We start from the raw sequence: 16,773 nt of genomic DNA on the forward strand, positions 1-16,773 counted from the left end.
AATAGGCTACACTTGAAAATTTTCACTAAAAACTTCGAAATAGGTTAAATTAAAGTTGCACTGGTGCAAACCGGTTCAGTCGATTTTAATCACGACTGAACAAGTTTGAACCTGCTCAACTTAAATTTGATAATCTATTGAACAAATGCGAAGTAGTGAAGAATATAGCTAAAGATTTGCCCTACACAAAATCTACTCAAATGAATAATATGAACCAACCACTGAATATAAAGCGCTTGACAAGAACACACAAGAACACGTGATATAACCCGAGGTTCGGCAACCACCACAAAGGTGTCCTACTCCTCGTTGAGGAACCCACAAAGGGCCGGGTCTTTTCCAACCCTAATCCTCCACAAGCTGACCACAAAGGTCAAGGCAATCTCTTCTCAAATCAGCTCAAGGAGCGGGTGATACAAACTTCTTGGGGGTCGTCCACAAATTTGGAGACTCCCAAGCAACCTCTAACCGTCAAGGAACTCGAGGTTCCAAGAGTAACAAATCCGCACACGGTTAAGTTTGCAACGAGCTCAAGAACAAGAGAATGGGAGAATCGAGATGAAATTGACAGCGAGTTCGATCGAGTTCACCTCACACCAAGGGTCCTTCAAATGATTGAAGGAGATGCGGTTGCGGGTGTGAAAGGTGAAATGAATGCGCTTGTTTGAAGGTTGGTCAGCCAAGAATTCGTGGGAGAGACATGAGTAAATGAGAGAGAGAGTGTGAGGGGGTATATAAAGGATCCCCCAAAAGCTGGCAGCCGTTGGGAGAAAAGGAGCAAAAACTGGTTGAACCGGTTTTCAGACCGGTCGAACCGGTTTCTACCAGGGGGATCCCGGTCCACTGAGCTACTCAGTCGGAGACTCGACCGGTTTCAAAACCGGCTGAGTAGGGAAAAATTTCGGCTCAACCGGTTTCTGAAAAATATCTGCTGCGACTTTTTCTGACAGCTCTGACTGTCAGACAGGTCAGAGCAGATGTGGCAGGTGAACAGTACTGAAACCGGTTGAACCGGTTTCAGGACCAGTTGAACCGGTTTTGGGGGCTGAAACCAAACTTTGGGTATTTTGAAGAGAACAAATGGGGAGACTTTGTGGGAAGTAAAATTTGTTTTTCTCAAGGGCATTCATGATCTGGGAAAATGATCTCCAAGGAGTTTTCAAAAGATTTTGAACTTGGCTCGTTTCACAACTTACTTAACCGTCGCGGATCCCTCTTAATTGTACGACGATTCATATGACTCAAGAATTATAAATTTAGCACCGCCGTTGTTTCTTAGCACTTGGAGCACGCCATTTGATGTGGAATTTTAAATCCGCTGTGCTTTATACTTTTATGCTCGTAAGATCTGTGCTTCTCCTGTCTGTAGAAATACTGTGTACATACTAGGAGCAAACTTGTTAGAATCTTAGTTTGTTTTGTCATTAATCACCAAAACCCTCAATTAGGGTTGATTGCACTTACAAGGAGGACATGGTGGCGCCTGCCACACTTAGGTTATCTTGGCGATGAGGAGTCCAGGTATAAGATATTAGACAACCAAGGTCCGTATCGTGGCAGCAGTCGGCATATGCTATGGAGTTGTTGGTGGTGTTGTGTCGCTTCGGCGTGTCCAGGGTTGGCAAGACACTCGCATTCTCTCGTCCTTCTCGGACTGACGTCTAGTGCGGGTGCCTCTCGGTTTGGAGCTGGTCCGACTGGACTTTTTCCCCGCTTGCGTGCTCTATCCTTATATATGTCTAGCGGTACCACCTATGTCGCCTCCAGATACCCAGTTCTTCGTCGTGTTCTTCTCCGGGAACGAACAGGTATGTCCGCCTCTTTCCTTCCCCTCCTGCTCTACGAAACATTGGAAGTGGGGAAGGCGAGGGATGAGGTCTCTGATTTGCTGCATATGGTAACCGTGCGTCCATAAAAAATATTATGCGAAAAGCGAAGACAATCAATAAAAAACCTTGAGATCTTTTTGTGATAGTTTATGTGGGTATTATTGTGAGCCGTCGCAACGCACAGGCAACCGACTAGTAATATTAAAAATATGTCTCAACGGAATAAAAAAAAGACAACACACCAAATTTCAGTGATCGAGGAGACATTGGCAATTTTGCCATTATGATTTGTGGGCTTCGTCAGTATGCCATCAGACCCACAAATCATAGACACATAATCCCACCAGTAATAGACACAGGATGACATAATAACATACATCAAAATTGGGAGTGGCAAAATCACAAATTTCTCGTGATCGAGCTGGGCCTGATTCTAGGCCAATAGTGGGCCGAAAGAAAAGCACGGCCGTTTCCGGGCGGGTCATCATTGTGCAAGCGGTGGAGTCTGGACTCTGGAGTCGAGGAAACCATCGTCAATCAAAAATCAAAAACAAAAGAAGCAAACCTCGTCGTCACGCCATCCCTCTCCACCTCTCGTCTTCCAGACGCCTCCAATCCGGGCTCCCAGCGTCTCGGAAAAGAGGAGCAGCACGGCACGGCGGCGATGGCGAGGAACGCTCCAATAATATGCTAACCCGTTCTACCCAGTCCAATTAGCAGCCTCCCAAGGAGAAGGAGATCCAATCCTGCGGGCGGGCGTCCCCGTATCCCATCCATCGATCCGAATCTCGGAATCTGCAGGTGAGGAGACTCATCGGTTCCCTTTTTGAGTAGCGACTCATCGGTTTCTCACCATCACTTCCACTTGGGGATTTCAATCGAATGGTGAATAGGAGTTACCAATCAACACTCCTTTCTTTTCTTTTTCTTTTGCAAACAATCCATCGAGAAAATCTTATTCTTACGCGATTCCTTCAGGACCCTGCGGCGCGGCTTCTTCGTGGAGAAGAGGTTGCTGCCGAAGCCACCGCCAGGTAGCCATGTCGTCCTCCGTGCTGAGGGCTGCGGCCGACAGGGCCATTCGCAGGCAGGCCCTCACGCTGACGAACGCCGCGGTGTCCAGGATCCGGCAGCTCCTCAGCCTAAGGCAACGGCCATACCTGCGGCTGGGTGTCAAAGCGCGAGGTTGCAACGGCCTCTCCTACACCCTCAACTATGCCGGTATACTTACTGCTACCTTGTCGCACAGATCAACTTTCTGCACCTGTTTTTCATCGTTTCACAAATTCACATTAACAACATCCGATTTCATAAAGGGCGGGGGGAAATGAATAAAGTGATAAGCTTATATAACACGTCTTGCTTAATACTATCCCGGTCATCCAATATGTAGAATTTTGTATAAGATCCTTTATTGCAAAATGTTACTTCTGTTGTATCGTGATGTTCAGCCATATACCATGGTTAGTGTTCTTACCATTTATATTATATTTCGTCACTTTTCAGTTATATTGGTAATTGGTATGGCAGATTAATTACCAGACTAGTCATAATACCCAGTGGCAGATCCAGAAATGGATCGCGGGTGGGGGATAAGTTAAATGTAATGATGAATGGAATATTAGAAATAATAGTATCAATTAAAAATGCTCATGATGGCATATAATCCCTCCATTCTCTTTTATAAGGCATAGCTTACCTGACAGGCTGACACGGCCTTATAGATTACCCTTTGACAATCTATTTATTTTATTTTATATTATTATGCTTATAGGCTTATGATAATTACAAATTAACCATATCAACTTTGTGCTATAATAGTTCAAAATTGTTAGTCAAAGATTGTGAGGTTTGAATCTTGATATGCATGTGCGCCTTATAAAAGAGAATGGAGTATAAGTATATATAATAACTTTGTTCGTAGAAGAATACGAAATAAGAGATCCGATAACCAAAAGTCATACATGTATGCACAATATCACATAGCTTTCCCCTACCATCTAAAATTGTATATTAAAATTTTCAAATTGTTGTATACTTCATATAAACAAGATTACATTGTAAATTGAAATGAAGTACTACAATACATACCACTCATTGTGTACATGACAAATTTATCATAACATATTGTTTCTTGTAGCCAGAAAGCGCTTTAATCTTTTTATCTTTAATGAATGTAAACAAATGCCACTCGGTGTAGCAATTTAGAATCAATTATTATGGGTATGAAAAATAGGAAATAGCAATCAAAATGGGATGAACTTATACTGTAGTACTAGACCATAGAACATTCTTTGCCTCATTGGCTCACTGTTGCAGCTAGCATACCAACAGATGGGGGATTAGAGCGGTGATCGCCTGGCCAGCTGGGTGCCTGCTGGATGCTGCCTAGAGATGCTATTCCCTTTGAATGGTGGCCAGCTGAGCGCTTGCCGCCTGCTTTCCTGGGACCATTGTTCACCTTAGGGGCTAGGGATCGCTGGCTATGAGCTTGGGGATTGCCGGTTTGAGGTGATGGCCGATGATTGATTATAGCCAACCGGAGCAGGAGAAGGGATGGGTGCAGCTTGCTGGAAGATGCCGCCACGGAGAACAGAAATGGTAGAAGGATTAGGCTTGATTTTCCAAAAGGTAAGTCGATTGAGGTGGAGAGATGATGATTTAAGGCTCTAAACGTACGGCTTCTTGCAATCACTACACCACTGCTCCATTGGTTATCACCCGTGCCACAAGGATGTCCTCGCTAAGAAGGCTTATTTCCTGTAAGCGCAATCGAGAACACAAGGAAGAACATGGAAGTTCTAGTCAACTGAATCGATTATGAAGGTGGGGTTCAACAAACTGATGATTGCTTGTATTGTTCTTAACAGATTGAACCTAAGATAACATCTGAACACTAACATAGCGACGGCTATCGAGTATCGAATATGTAAGGTTTAGGGGCATGCAATACCCTTGGACGTGTCCTCGATGGACTCCAACACGATACATAACCCAACGGGTCAAAAGGTGGTGACGTGGCACCAGACCAAATTTTGGACGCTGACTTGTTTCGATGATTCCTATTGATTTTGAAGGAATTTGGACGTAAGACCAGCTGGGTTGGAAAGCTTATGTTATCTCTAGCAGTCTTCCTATCCCACCCCCTATCACTCACTATTTCAAACTCCACTCTGTAAACAGTGCAATATACAATGTAAAACCCATATGCACGCTCCGCTGGAGACAACCTTATCTCATCTTTCCTTGCATATAAAAAACGTCGAAAGCAGAGTCTATATGCATTTTGGGCGTCAAATTTGGTGCAACCCAATCCTGGAATCCGACGTGGATGCAAAGTCATTGGGCTTGGCCGCCTGCGTGATGTAGATGCTCTACCTGCTCATTTTTGACTCTTTAGCCTTCTTCAAGTTCTTGTTGGTCCACTCCAAGGTTCCTAATCAAGAAAACAGGTCCTACAAGGTTAGAAAAATAATTGACTAGGAAAGAACACACATGAGGATTCAATTGAAATGCTCACGCTCTTGTAACTGGACCTTGGAAGTAATGTCCTTATTAGGAAACATAAAACATAGAGGCATAAGGAATTGGTGCGTCTACGTCTCCATAGTTGGAGAACAGAGGGTGGATGTGTTGGGTCTCTAGGTGGGGCTGGATCTTCTCGGCCTCATATTCATGGACTAAATTCACAAGAGGTCTTCAGCTTTTTAGGAACTGGACCTGGCCTGCAGCTCCCCCAGCCCTGAGCCCAGATCTGCCCTGATATACCCGATTGGATTTGTTGGTTTGGTCATGCTTGCAACCAGGTCAAGTTATACCCCTTTTCCAGTATTGTACCAGTCCAGGGCGGAACCAGGATTGCTGTGTGTGTGGGGGGGGGGGGGGGGGGGGGGGGGCTTGGTGCATGTATTTTAACTGAACTGGTGCTGAATTGTTTAAGTTTAGATTTCCTAACGGCTTTTGGTCTTGATTCACATGTTAATTTTGCTTGATACATGCGTCTGGGGGGTGCTGCAGCACACCCAGCACCTGTCCTTCCTTCGCCTCTGAACGCAACAAAATATCTTGTGGTCTCTGCAAAGCTTGATGTCCTAGTGTAACATACTAACATTACTATTGGTGCGCCATGTTTAAGTATTTTTAATACTGGAATCTGAATGGCTTTTCAACGGTTGTATTGGTTGCGATGTTCAATTGCTATCTATTTTTAATACCCAATTGGACCTTTTGCCAACTTTTTTGTCACTATTGAGTCGGCCTCTATCAATCAATTGTGCAAAAAATGTATGGTGCCCTAGCCTTATCTGCAAAGTTATGGCTTCCTAGTATAACATAGTATCAGGTAAAATTTTGGTAGAAACTTATGGTGTGTAACTCGAGTGGCATGTACCTTTATGATTTTGCCTGCATCAATTGGTCCATGTAATGAGATTCACGAGTTATGAACGTGCATGGTATCTAAAAGGGTCACTGAGCGTCGTGTCGATCTTCGTTCTGCTGTAACTGGTGTTTGCTGGCCACACTTGGCTGCTTCTGTTTTTTTTGCTCAATTGTATGCTCCTCTAATTTCAGATGAAAAGGGGAAGTTCGATGAGCTTGTCGAGGAGAAAGGAGTTAAAGTACTGATCGACCCCAAGGCTTTGATGCATGTTATAGGCACCAAGATGGACTATGTTGATGATCCATTAAAGTATGCCTGCTACTCTACTACGTAGTTATTTTTGTTTTGCCCCACTGTCCATCAGTTTGAAGTTACAAACTAAACTTCCTGTTGCAGGTCCGAGTTTGTGTTCATAAACCCAAATTCCAAAGGGCAGTGTGGCTGCGGTGAGTCTTTCATGACTACAGGCAGCAAAGGGTCGACGTCATGAGGCGTTTTTCAGTGTAAATGCTTAGCCAAGTGTCTGCAGGCTCCAGCTACAGATTTTCTTGTGTCTGTTGCGTCGCAGTTCATTCATATATATAATAACACAGCAGTGGGTTTGTACTGGATATGCAACTAACTCGCATTTACTTGTAAGTTCACCTCAAATGTTGTTATTACATGGTCTGACTCTGATTATCCATGTTGTGTATATTTGATCGCTCGCGATTTAAGACCTCGAAATTTGCACGCTGCAGTTGGTTATTTGTAATCGTATTCAGCCGCTCTGCCTCTGCATAACTGCAGGAGAAGAGATTGTATATATCTGACTGTTATTTACTGCTTAGCAAAAAAAAAAAGTGGCAAAGAGAGACAACACAAGAGGTAGATGGTGGGTGTCTTTTGGCCCGGAGAACTGGTATTAACCGTGGATGAACTGAGATGAACCGTGGATTAGTAGTTCTTGGTACACTGTTGTGCTGTGTCTCTAGTAGCGCTGACATGACTTTAGTTTGCCCTAAAATTCGGTGGAACCCAGACTCCGTTCTCGTTGGTCACGTAGGACGTGCACGAGAGAGGCACCAGGCAGAGCCCTCTGCTGCGGAGGTCAGGCCTCGTTTCCTCCAGCTCCCCAGCGCTCGCGTTTGAAGAACCCTGATTCACACGCAACGCGACGTGCACAAACATCAGATTTAACATGAAAGTTTCCCCCAGATTTTGAAACCGAGCCTGATTTAGACGTATGGTGTTACCCGCGGTGTCGGCCTGGGCTTCTTACTTCTGGAGGATTTCAGGTAGGGGCGGCTCAGAGTCTGCAGGTGAGGGTGAGGGTGATCATGAGAACTGCTGTCAGGAGGAAAAAAATCCTACCAGCAGATGCTTGCCATGGAAAGAAAGAAACAGTATTTCTTGGCGAGCGTGGCTATGTCTGGAACTCATGGACCAAGTGTGGCTGATAAGCAGCTAGCTAGTTGGTTACCTCGACTTGATCTTGAAGAAATTTGATGTAACCGATGGCCTCCATGAGCACAGATGCGGTATCAGTCTGCACATACATAGTAGTGTTAGTGTCAGGTATATATTTATATATATAGAGAGAGAGTTAATAATATATGTAATCCTGCCTGCCCTCCAAAACCCTAATAATGCTGAATAATCGTGACGACGGCCGGGTACCTTGCCAAACGGTGAGACGAGCTGCTGAAGAGCAGCGATCCGGTCCCCTAATTTCTCTTTCCTTACCTAATCAGGGAACAGAATTAGTACTATATATATATGATTGGATATTAGGTTGGTGTTACTGTCAATTAACGTTGATCGAAATGACGAAACGATCGAGACGGCACGAGACCCAGCCTAGAGTATACGAGTACCTTGAAAGAAGGGACGATGGTGGAGGACCGCTGCTCGACTCGAGGCTTCTTCGACGACGGCACCACTGGCAGTGCTGGGCGTGCTGCTGCCGCCGCCATGCTTTGACATGCCGCTTCGTGCTGCGCGCGGCCTCCACAAGACGCGCCCATCTGCATGCACTGCAAAGGCGCACGCACGCACGCGTGTTCATCAGAAACGATGGAGGACCGCTGATCTTAGCTAGGGAAGAATTAAGATCACGTTGCGTTCTTCAACAGAACAAAGCCTGTCACCCATGCATGCTCTCTTTTCTATATCATCAACTATATATATCTATATGGAGGGTGTATTATATATATGAATAAGGTGTGTGTAATTAGTCGTATGGTGGTGACAGGGCACGGGCAGGGCGCCAGCAGCACTGCAAACGGCTTTATTAGTTCCCTGCAAACACAACAAAGCCTGCGAGGAGTTAAGTGAAGACGATGCAAGTGCAGCGAGGCCAGAGCCGGAGGAGGGTATGGGCGGTACGACGATATTGGGCGGAAAAAAGATGGCGCGGCCGGGCGGTCACTCTCCAACCCTAAAAGGCTGCTGCAATGGATGCAGAGCAAAAGGGAGAGCCCGGCCGGCCTGTTGTACTCCTCCTCCTCCTCTTTGTACAGCATGGGCCCGGCCCGGCTGGGCCTAGCTTCTGCTCCGACCTGCTCTCTCTCTACCTTTGCTTCGGCCAGGATCTCATCGGAGAGCGAGAGAGCATGCACTAGACTGGCTGCCAGCACACACTGCAGATCCATCAGGACATGCATGCATGAGATTAGGAGTAGGAGTAGGACATCATATCATGCGCGTGTAGCTGGTACTCTAGCAGGCAAGGCACGCAAACCGGCAAACCCAATGAGCTGTAACCTCTTAGCAGCTTGAACACAATCGTACGCCCCTGTCCGTACTACTCGATCACATAATAACAGCTAAATGTAATGGTCCTCACACTGAAAGCGCAATGCCTTTTGGCATGCAAATGTTGTTCTATCACATACTGTACATATGTAACATGTTGCTAGCTACGTGAGGTGGCATAGGGATGTTTTGTTTAGGGTTTATAATCTGCCCAGATTATATAATCCAATAAATTTTTGAACTAACACTTATTAGTTCAAAATCTGTTGGATTATATAGTCTGAACAGTTTATAATCCCAAACAAACACACCCTCTTAGCTTAGGTACTCATACATCCTATGTGTATATACAGACTAGTACAATACACATGTGTTGCCACGACACACAAGAACAAAATATTACATTTTATCTTAGCCAAAGGTCTTAGAAAGTTATGAGTTGAAAATGAGCCTTACCCTCTTTTTTTATAGTTCGCACAGTAGCTCGTCCTCCTTTAGATAGTGGAGTGGTACTATGTGGAAGCGTTGCACTGTATGCGGCTTTCTGTTGTTAGGCTTGACTCACGGCCCATCTACGAGGTAACGACCCACTAATAGAGCCTTGTGTGGTTTCTCACGGCCCACACTGATAAAGGGAGAGGAATAGACCTACGCGCGTGATGTAGGACGACCATCGAATCTGATGCTTTATAATAGTAGATAGATATTTGACTCTGTTTTTTGGGCTTAGAAAATAAATCGACCATTATTTTCTCTAATGAAGCATGCACATATATACACGGACACGGACAGATAGACATATAGATAGATAGAGAGAGTATGAGCAAAACATGCACACATATATATAGGGGAGAGTAGAACTACTGGTAACTGTTAATCTGTTATTGACTTGAACTCTCTTCGCCTATATATATATATATATATATATATATATATATATATATATATATATATATATATATATATATATATATATATATATATATATATATACATGCGTGTATATACACAATAACTATACCATCACGTAGTTCATTCTCTCACGAAAGAAACATGTTTTGGCTTGGCTAACAAGAGACTAATCAAGTCAGCAAGCATATAGTTTTCTGGAGGTGGATGGATGGAATACCATGTATATACCTGAGTTTACATGCCACACTATATAATCATAAAAGGAGATTTTATGCTATCTTTTAGAGTTCAAATGATTTTAGTTAAGTTATCTCCTATCAATTTAATGTCTGAACTCAATTAACTAGAGGTCTCAAGACAGTAGGGCAAATGGGGCTATACACTTACTGCTTGAGTTCTAAGACACTGCAGGATAAGTATCATCAGCTGTTCAGCCAAAGAAAGAAAGAAAAAAAAAACAGCAGCTGCTGCATATGCAGCTAACGGTTTGATGCATGCATCCATCCTTTTCCTTTCCCTTCTCTGAGAGTGAGAGAGAGAGAGAGAGAGAGAGTACTGTACTGTTCAAGCAACGACGCAAGCTCTACACTGTACTTTAATTTGACTGACCTGCTTGTAGTTGCCGATGGATGGTCCTTGGGGATGAGCAGGAGCAGGAGGGCCATAGGGCACATGCTCTGATCTCAACAAAGGCATCGTCGTGCCATTATGGAGCAGTACCGAAGAAGAAGCTTGGCTAAGCAGCAGGGTCTTGCATAGCCTCGACGAAGCCAGTATCTCGAACGCGTCGCCGGGGAGAGGTGGCGGCGCCGCCGGGAATGGCCTCTGGCGCGTCGTCGTCGTCCGGGGGACGTTGACGCTCGCCGGGAGCACGGTGCCGTCGTCAAGATCGGCGGCGACGGCGGCCATGGCAGGGAGGCCGCCGCCGCCGCCGCCGTCGAGGACGACATCTCGGCAAGCCATAGCTGTGCTCGCACACGATGACCTTGATGAGTTATTAGCAGTGAGCGGGCGGTCCCACTCCTTGATCTTGTTGTGGCCGTCGTGCTGCTGGCCGTTCACCAGTGGTGGTGGCATGGGCGACGACGAGGAGGTGTCCACGAAGCTGCCGCAGCTGCTCCATTGGAACCCTAGGTCTTGCATCATTAGCAGCGAGCTTAGCTGAGGATGGATCACTGAAGAAGAAGGATGGTGGTGGTGGTGGTGGCTGCCTTGTGCTGAGAGGAGGACCTCAAGCTCGTCGGAGGGATGCCGGTCTGCACAGTTTCTGCAGTAGTAAAAGGAATCAAATAGATGCATATGCATCCGGCTGGCCTGGCCTGCTGGGTAAACAAGATGTGGAGGACGAATCACTATGTATGTATGTATATATATGCCGGCCGTCCATTGATGACCATGACAAAAAAGAAAAATGCATGCACAGCGACCTTTCGGAGTCGCGGAGGAAACCAACAAATTGTTGGATGGAGTCATGCACATAAGTTGCATCATCATCCGTGTGCTGTTTATCTGTTTCTGCCGAAAGTTGTCATTTTGCCGAGCTACGATTCCCTAGACTCCATGGAGACAACAGGGAGCAGCTGGGGGGGGGGGGGGGGGGGGGGGGGGGGGAGAGAGAACAAGCATATGCAGAGGAAAACTCCAAATTCTACCTAGGAAGAATCCAGTACTATAAAAACAAAGAATGCATGAATGCACTCCAAAATTACTTTCCTTTGAGAGAGAGAGAGGAAGGGAATATGATTGAACACTCACAATGCACAAAGAACAAATTTTGACCCTGACAATAATTGTAAACATAAGGAAATACTAGTGCTAGCTAGAGCTGCAAGGTGCTTACAGCATTTGAGGTTGCTGCCACCATTGCTGGCTGCCTCCAATAATGGCGCCGTGAGGAGGATGAGAAGGAGCAAATGGCAGCTGGGAGGAAGAAGAAGAAGAAGCAGGCCACGGGAGGTCATCTTGAACGAGATGATCACTGAGGTTGAAGGACGACGACGACGAGGCTGCCATCATGGTGGTTGTAAAGGGGATCTTAATCGATCGATGCCACTTCCCCCACGAGGGGGAGAAGAAAATAAAGGTCGCACTGCTAGCTCTACGGTGACGAGCTTTTAGAATCTCTCAAAGAACACACACGCCCCCACCAATGGAAGCTAAGCTAGGCATATCGGGTTAGAGAAATGGAGATGCCCATCCATAAGGCTTCGTCGCTTTACCCGGCCCGTACGTCCCTCCTTATGTATCTGCTAGCATTGGGTACCTTTGTTCCCGTTCCTCTCCTTTCAAGGCAAGAAGAAAAGCTCTCTCTCTCTGCTCTCTCTGTTCTCTCTCTCATATCATTCTAACATTTCTGCTAGCTAGTAGGATCTCTCTCTCTCTCTGCCCTAAAGCTAGCGTAGCCATAAACATGCATATGGCACCAAAGAGACAAGTCTTTTCTGGCTCGGGTGTATTATTATAGCCGCCATATATAGGGCTAAAACGCCTCATCGATCAGTCACTGCTGGTACAAATTGTTCTCGGGAAAAGAAAACGGTCTACAGAAAACGGCCAAAGTAATGTCAATTATTGTTTGTCTTTGGCGTCTGCAATAGGTATTTGTCTGTCTGGCGAGTTGACGTAGAGATGTCAGATCATGTTGGTACCAAATGGAAGTAGCAAAGATGCCAACTTGAAAAACGGACTATATATGGTTTATTACAGATCTATTTAACAAGACTAGAGCAAGCATGATAAGATGACGTGGACGGATTGTAATACGTGCATGCCCTATCAGGTTTACGGTGACACAGAAGCGGACTGCTCACTAAGAACAAGTATAATAAGGTGACAGAGACAAGCTGCAAGAGATAACACATCAGATTTATGGCCATACCGAAGAAAGAGAGAAAAACGGGCTGCTCACTAGTAGTCAGCTGGACGTGGGCTGACTACAAGACAACTTATGAGAGGAAGGAGTAGAATAAATATTAAATATACAACTTGTACCATACACAAGAAAGTTATTATATGACTAGATGTTTTGTTGGCTATATGTAACATGGTAACATTATAAAACTTACTATGCGTTATATTATTAAACTTGCTCTAATAGCCAGCTAAAAGTGGCCTACTCATAGACTCTAAGCCACTTTGTGTGAGAAAAAAAAAGATAAGTCCTAATATTAAATGTATAGCTTATATCATGGTAGAGTTATTGTATGACTGGACTTTTAGTTTGCTATATACATGGTATGACAACATCATAAAAGCCATTATAATCTATATTATTAACCTTGCTCTCACCCGGCCGGCTAGCCCATGCATCCATTAAATATTGGGATAGCTTTGGTTGGGCTTGATTAAAGTTAGCAAACCACGTTTCTCATGTCAAGAACACTCTTTAATTTCACCATGCATGGTCTCTTTCTTAGCCATTGTCTCTTGCTAGAAATTTCTTCAAGGTACGTAGTAGTAGCTGAGGACAGTACTCAAGAACCTGGCACTTGCATTTCAAAGTATGTATATATATGATCGAGTTAGTTTTTAATTGTACTACTGTACGACTCCACCACCATCGACTTTTTCTGCATGCATGTGTGTGGTTGGAATAAAGGGACTAGCCCTTTTCCTCAAGCAAAAAAACACTCTTTTCTGTGGCCTCGGTAATTGTGATGTATGATTCCACGGCAGCAGCAGTGCAAAGGGAGGAAGAAGGGGGGGCTGCGAAAAAGTTGGTCCCTGGGCCTTTTCCTCCTCCAAGACCAAGAACAAAACTGGAGAATGCCCAACATCGATGCAGTACCCGGCTGTCCTTCTGCAAACCCCGGAAATTCAAAGGAAAAGGAAACAAAGTAACACAAGGACTGATCAGATGAGCCCCACACCCATTCATGTCGGGTCTCACTGCACAAAAGAGAGAGAGAGGCTAGATCGACAAGCTTGGCCAGGAGATTGTGATGAGATGCCAGGTATGGGCACGGCAGATACCTTACCGTACCGCCCGACCCTAGCTTTCCCATGTATTGCGTTCACTGTTTCTCTCTCCTTTTTCTTACTGCAGCTCTAAAAGTGTAGTACTCCGTAGTGTATATACAAGTTTGTTGAGTTGTGCACTGCCTATTCGTTCTTTTACAAGACTTTAGGAAATCCATCCCTACATCACTAACGGATACAACTGTTTTTCCAAGTGCTTCAGCAAAGTCCAGAAAACACTCGACAGACTCTTTACCGAGTGTGACTCTCGACAAAGAAGTCTTGCGAACTATAGATCGGCTTCTTTGCCGAGTACTTTTTTGTCGGACACTTGATAAAGTCTTTACCGAGTGCAATTGGTACTCGGCAAAGAAAACTCGCGATACCAAGTGACGGTGATGGAGTCTTTGTCAAGTGTCTGCTATCCTGGCACTAGGCACCCCTTTTGCCAGCCCCTTCGCCGAGTGCGATGATATGCACTCGGCAAAGCGGACTTCTTTGTCGAGTGCCTGATGCACGAGCTCTTGGCAAAGGTGGCTCTAATGGGCCCCTTTGCCAGTCCCTTTGCTGAGTGCCTGGACCACAACACTCGGCAAAGAAGCTTTACCGGATCCCAGGTGTGCCTTCTTTGCCGAGAGTTACACTCGGCAAAGTGGCCATAATACCCTTTTTATTTGTTTTTGCTATTCCATCCAAACAAACAAAAGATACATATCGTAGGCATCACATATATCACAGAATCAACACATGCATCACCAACACCATATATCTCACAAATATCAACACATCAAACAAGTTTCACAAACATAGGTCTCTCACAAAAGTTTCACAAACAAGTATCTCACAACAAGTTTCTCAAACATGTCACCAACACAATGTCATCAACGAGGTGGGCGGCTAGACTGGTTCGACGAAGGGCTGGGTGAAGCGTGAGGGTTGTTCGATGCCGCCGATTGTCTCTGCACAGAGAAGATATTGCATGTGTGAGACCAGATGAATATATATCATGCGGGACTAAAATTTTGATACTCACAAGAGTATGGAATTGAGCAGGGAATCCGGATGCGGCACCAAGGCTCTGCATGTACTGAAACATCTCCGTCATCCTCTTCTCCATCTCCTCACATTGCCTCGTCTCATCATCTAGCTGAGTCTATAATATTTCGCCCTAATGTTACGATAATGAAAAGAGAAGATATATAATAAGCAATGAATGACAAATAGATATGTACTAACCTGAAGTTGTTGTATCTGATGATGTGAGTTGTCCTGTCGAGGTCATATGGATGGGCTCACGCTCATGCTCCTTGCTCGCACCTGAGATGGAGTGGGAGTGGAGGATGAGTCGATTGCCCCATGGGCAATCTAGTGCCGCCCATGCCTCTTGCCTCCTCCGACCCTCATGAGGACATCTCCGTCGATGTCCTCGATCCTCGGATCATAATCTGGCCCATGTACCTCCTTGGCCATGGCGGTGTACTCACTGAGGCGGATGTGGACGTTGGGGTTGTTGTTTGCCTCGAGCCCGTCCTCCGGGTTGTAGGTGACGTCGGACGTCGCCTTGTCCTTGTGGGCCATAGCATACGCCGAGAAGGTGGAGCAAGGCTAGCCACCATGTGACGTCGACTGCGAGAAAACCAACGAGATGGTTAGAAATCATGCTTAATTGAAAGTTAAATACCTAAACAAAAAGAGTGTGTACCCATGCTTCTATGTATTTGCTGAGGCTGCGACTGCCTTGGAGGTGGGAGGGACCTTGCATCATCAGACGTCGTTCCTGGCTAGTGTTGTGCGCTTCATCCCACTCGTGCGAGCACCACCTCTGCACCATCTGCTCCTAGCACTGAGGATGCACGACGCACCAATAAGGAATCGTCTACAAAAAACAAGTACACAAATTATCATAAGTTAAAATTAAGCATATTTAATACGAATATTAAAGTTCTATATTTATCTGCAAGTACTAGTCCCGAATCAACGACATGTTTCGGGCGTATAACTTGCTCACCTTCTCCCCAAGGATGGAGCCGTGGTAAGTGACAATGGCCTGGATGCATGACTCGTAGTGCATGTCCACGACGAGCTTGTTACAGCTCGTGGTAGCCACCACATTCCTAGTGGCCTCATATCTAGCCTCGCATCTAAAGAAATCCTGCATACAAAGACGATGTATCCATACATTATATATTTTTCAAGAATGTGCAACGAATGCAATGTATTAAATTATATAGTGCGAGGAAGAATTACCCACAACTCTTGCTTCACCTACTCTGCCTTGTTGTTGAATTCCTTGTCGTCTCGATCTACTGCATCGGGGGCGACAGCGTAATGGTCGAAGGTGTATGCAGGGCCTGTCACTCCGGCGTACTCAACAAGTCCAAGGAAGTGTTCCCTGCACAGAAGGCCGAGGATACCATTGGGGTTGCGGCCGTGACCCCTACATTCTCCACAACCTTCCAAGATCTGTCCAAATAGTAAAGAAAAGGTATTAGTTTCTATTATGAATTTGAACATATAATATGAAAAAGCAGCGACAACATCTAAAGTTACATACCTCTCCCCATTAGGTCGAATCATGTATAGACGATGTATCCTTGATATGAATGGACGGTGGTGTAGGATTGTCACGGGGATGTCGAGCTGCCTCTTCTGTCCATCACCAGAGTCTACCTCCATGAACCTAGAGGATTTACACTTCGAACAGTACTTTGCCTTCGTGTATTCTTTCCTAAATAGCACGCAACCCTTCAGACAAGCATGTATCTGCTCATATGTTATCTTGAGTGCATGAAGGAGTTTCTGTGCCTCATACATGCTCTTGGGAAGAACGTGATCCTCCGGAAGCAGTCTGCCAATAACTGTCAATAAAACATCGAAGGTGTTTCGACTCATGTCGTACTGCGACTTGAACGCCATTACATGCTCAATGACATCCAGTTGAAAAACCTGTGCCTTACC

At 45.3% G+C, this 16,773-nt stretch overlaps 2 protein-coding genes across 2 annotated transcripts; one reads left to right on the plus strand and one right to left on the minus strand.

Annotated features, from left to right (window-relative positions):
• The first annotated feature begins 2,381 nt into the window (after positions 1–2,381).
• On the plus strand, positions 2,382–6,872 carry LOC100282007 (uncharacterized). The gene is made up of 4 exons (NM_001368111.1): positions 2,382–2,630; positions 2,808–3,050; positions 6,402–6,519; positions 6,607–6,872. Exons 2-4 carry the CDS (start codon positions 2,870–2,872, stop codon positions 6,698–6,700), a joined length of 393 nt encoding a protein of 130 aa, NP_001355040.1. The 5' UTR covers positions 2,382–2,630; positions 2,808–2,869; the 3' UTR covers positions 6,701–6,872.
• Positions 6,873–6,936: 64 nt separating this feature from the next.
• On the minus strand, positions 6,937–12,294 carry LOC103649916 (transcription factor bHLH110). Its single transcript, XM_008675597.3, has 7 exons — positions 11,699–12,294; positions 10,468–11,125; positions 8,067–8,225; positions 7,870–7,935; positions 7,673–7,738; positions 7,446–7,505; positions 6,937–7,347 (listed from the first exon to the last, which is right to left on the minus strand). The coding sequence occupies exons 1-7, from the start codon at positions 11,872–11,874 to the stop codon at positions 7,201–7,203; spliced, it is 1,332 nt and encodes a 443-aa protein (XP_008673819.1). The 5' UTR covers positions 11,875–12,294; the 3' UTR covers positions 6,937–7,200.
• Positions 12,295–16,773: the final 4,479 nt, after the last annotated feature.

The sequence above is a fragment of the Zea mays genome, chromosome 3, assembly GCF_902167145.1.
Source record: "Zea mays cultivar B73 chromosome 3, Zm-B73-REFERENCE-NAM-5.0, whole genome shotgun sequence".
Lineage (NCBI taxonomy): Eukaryota > Viridiplantae > Streptophyta > Magnoliopsida > Poales > Poaceae > Zea > Zea mays.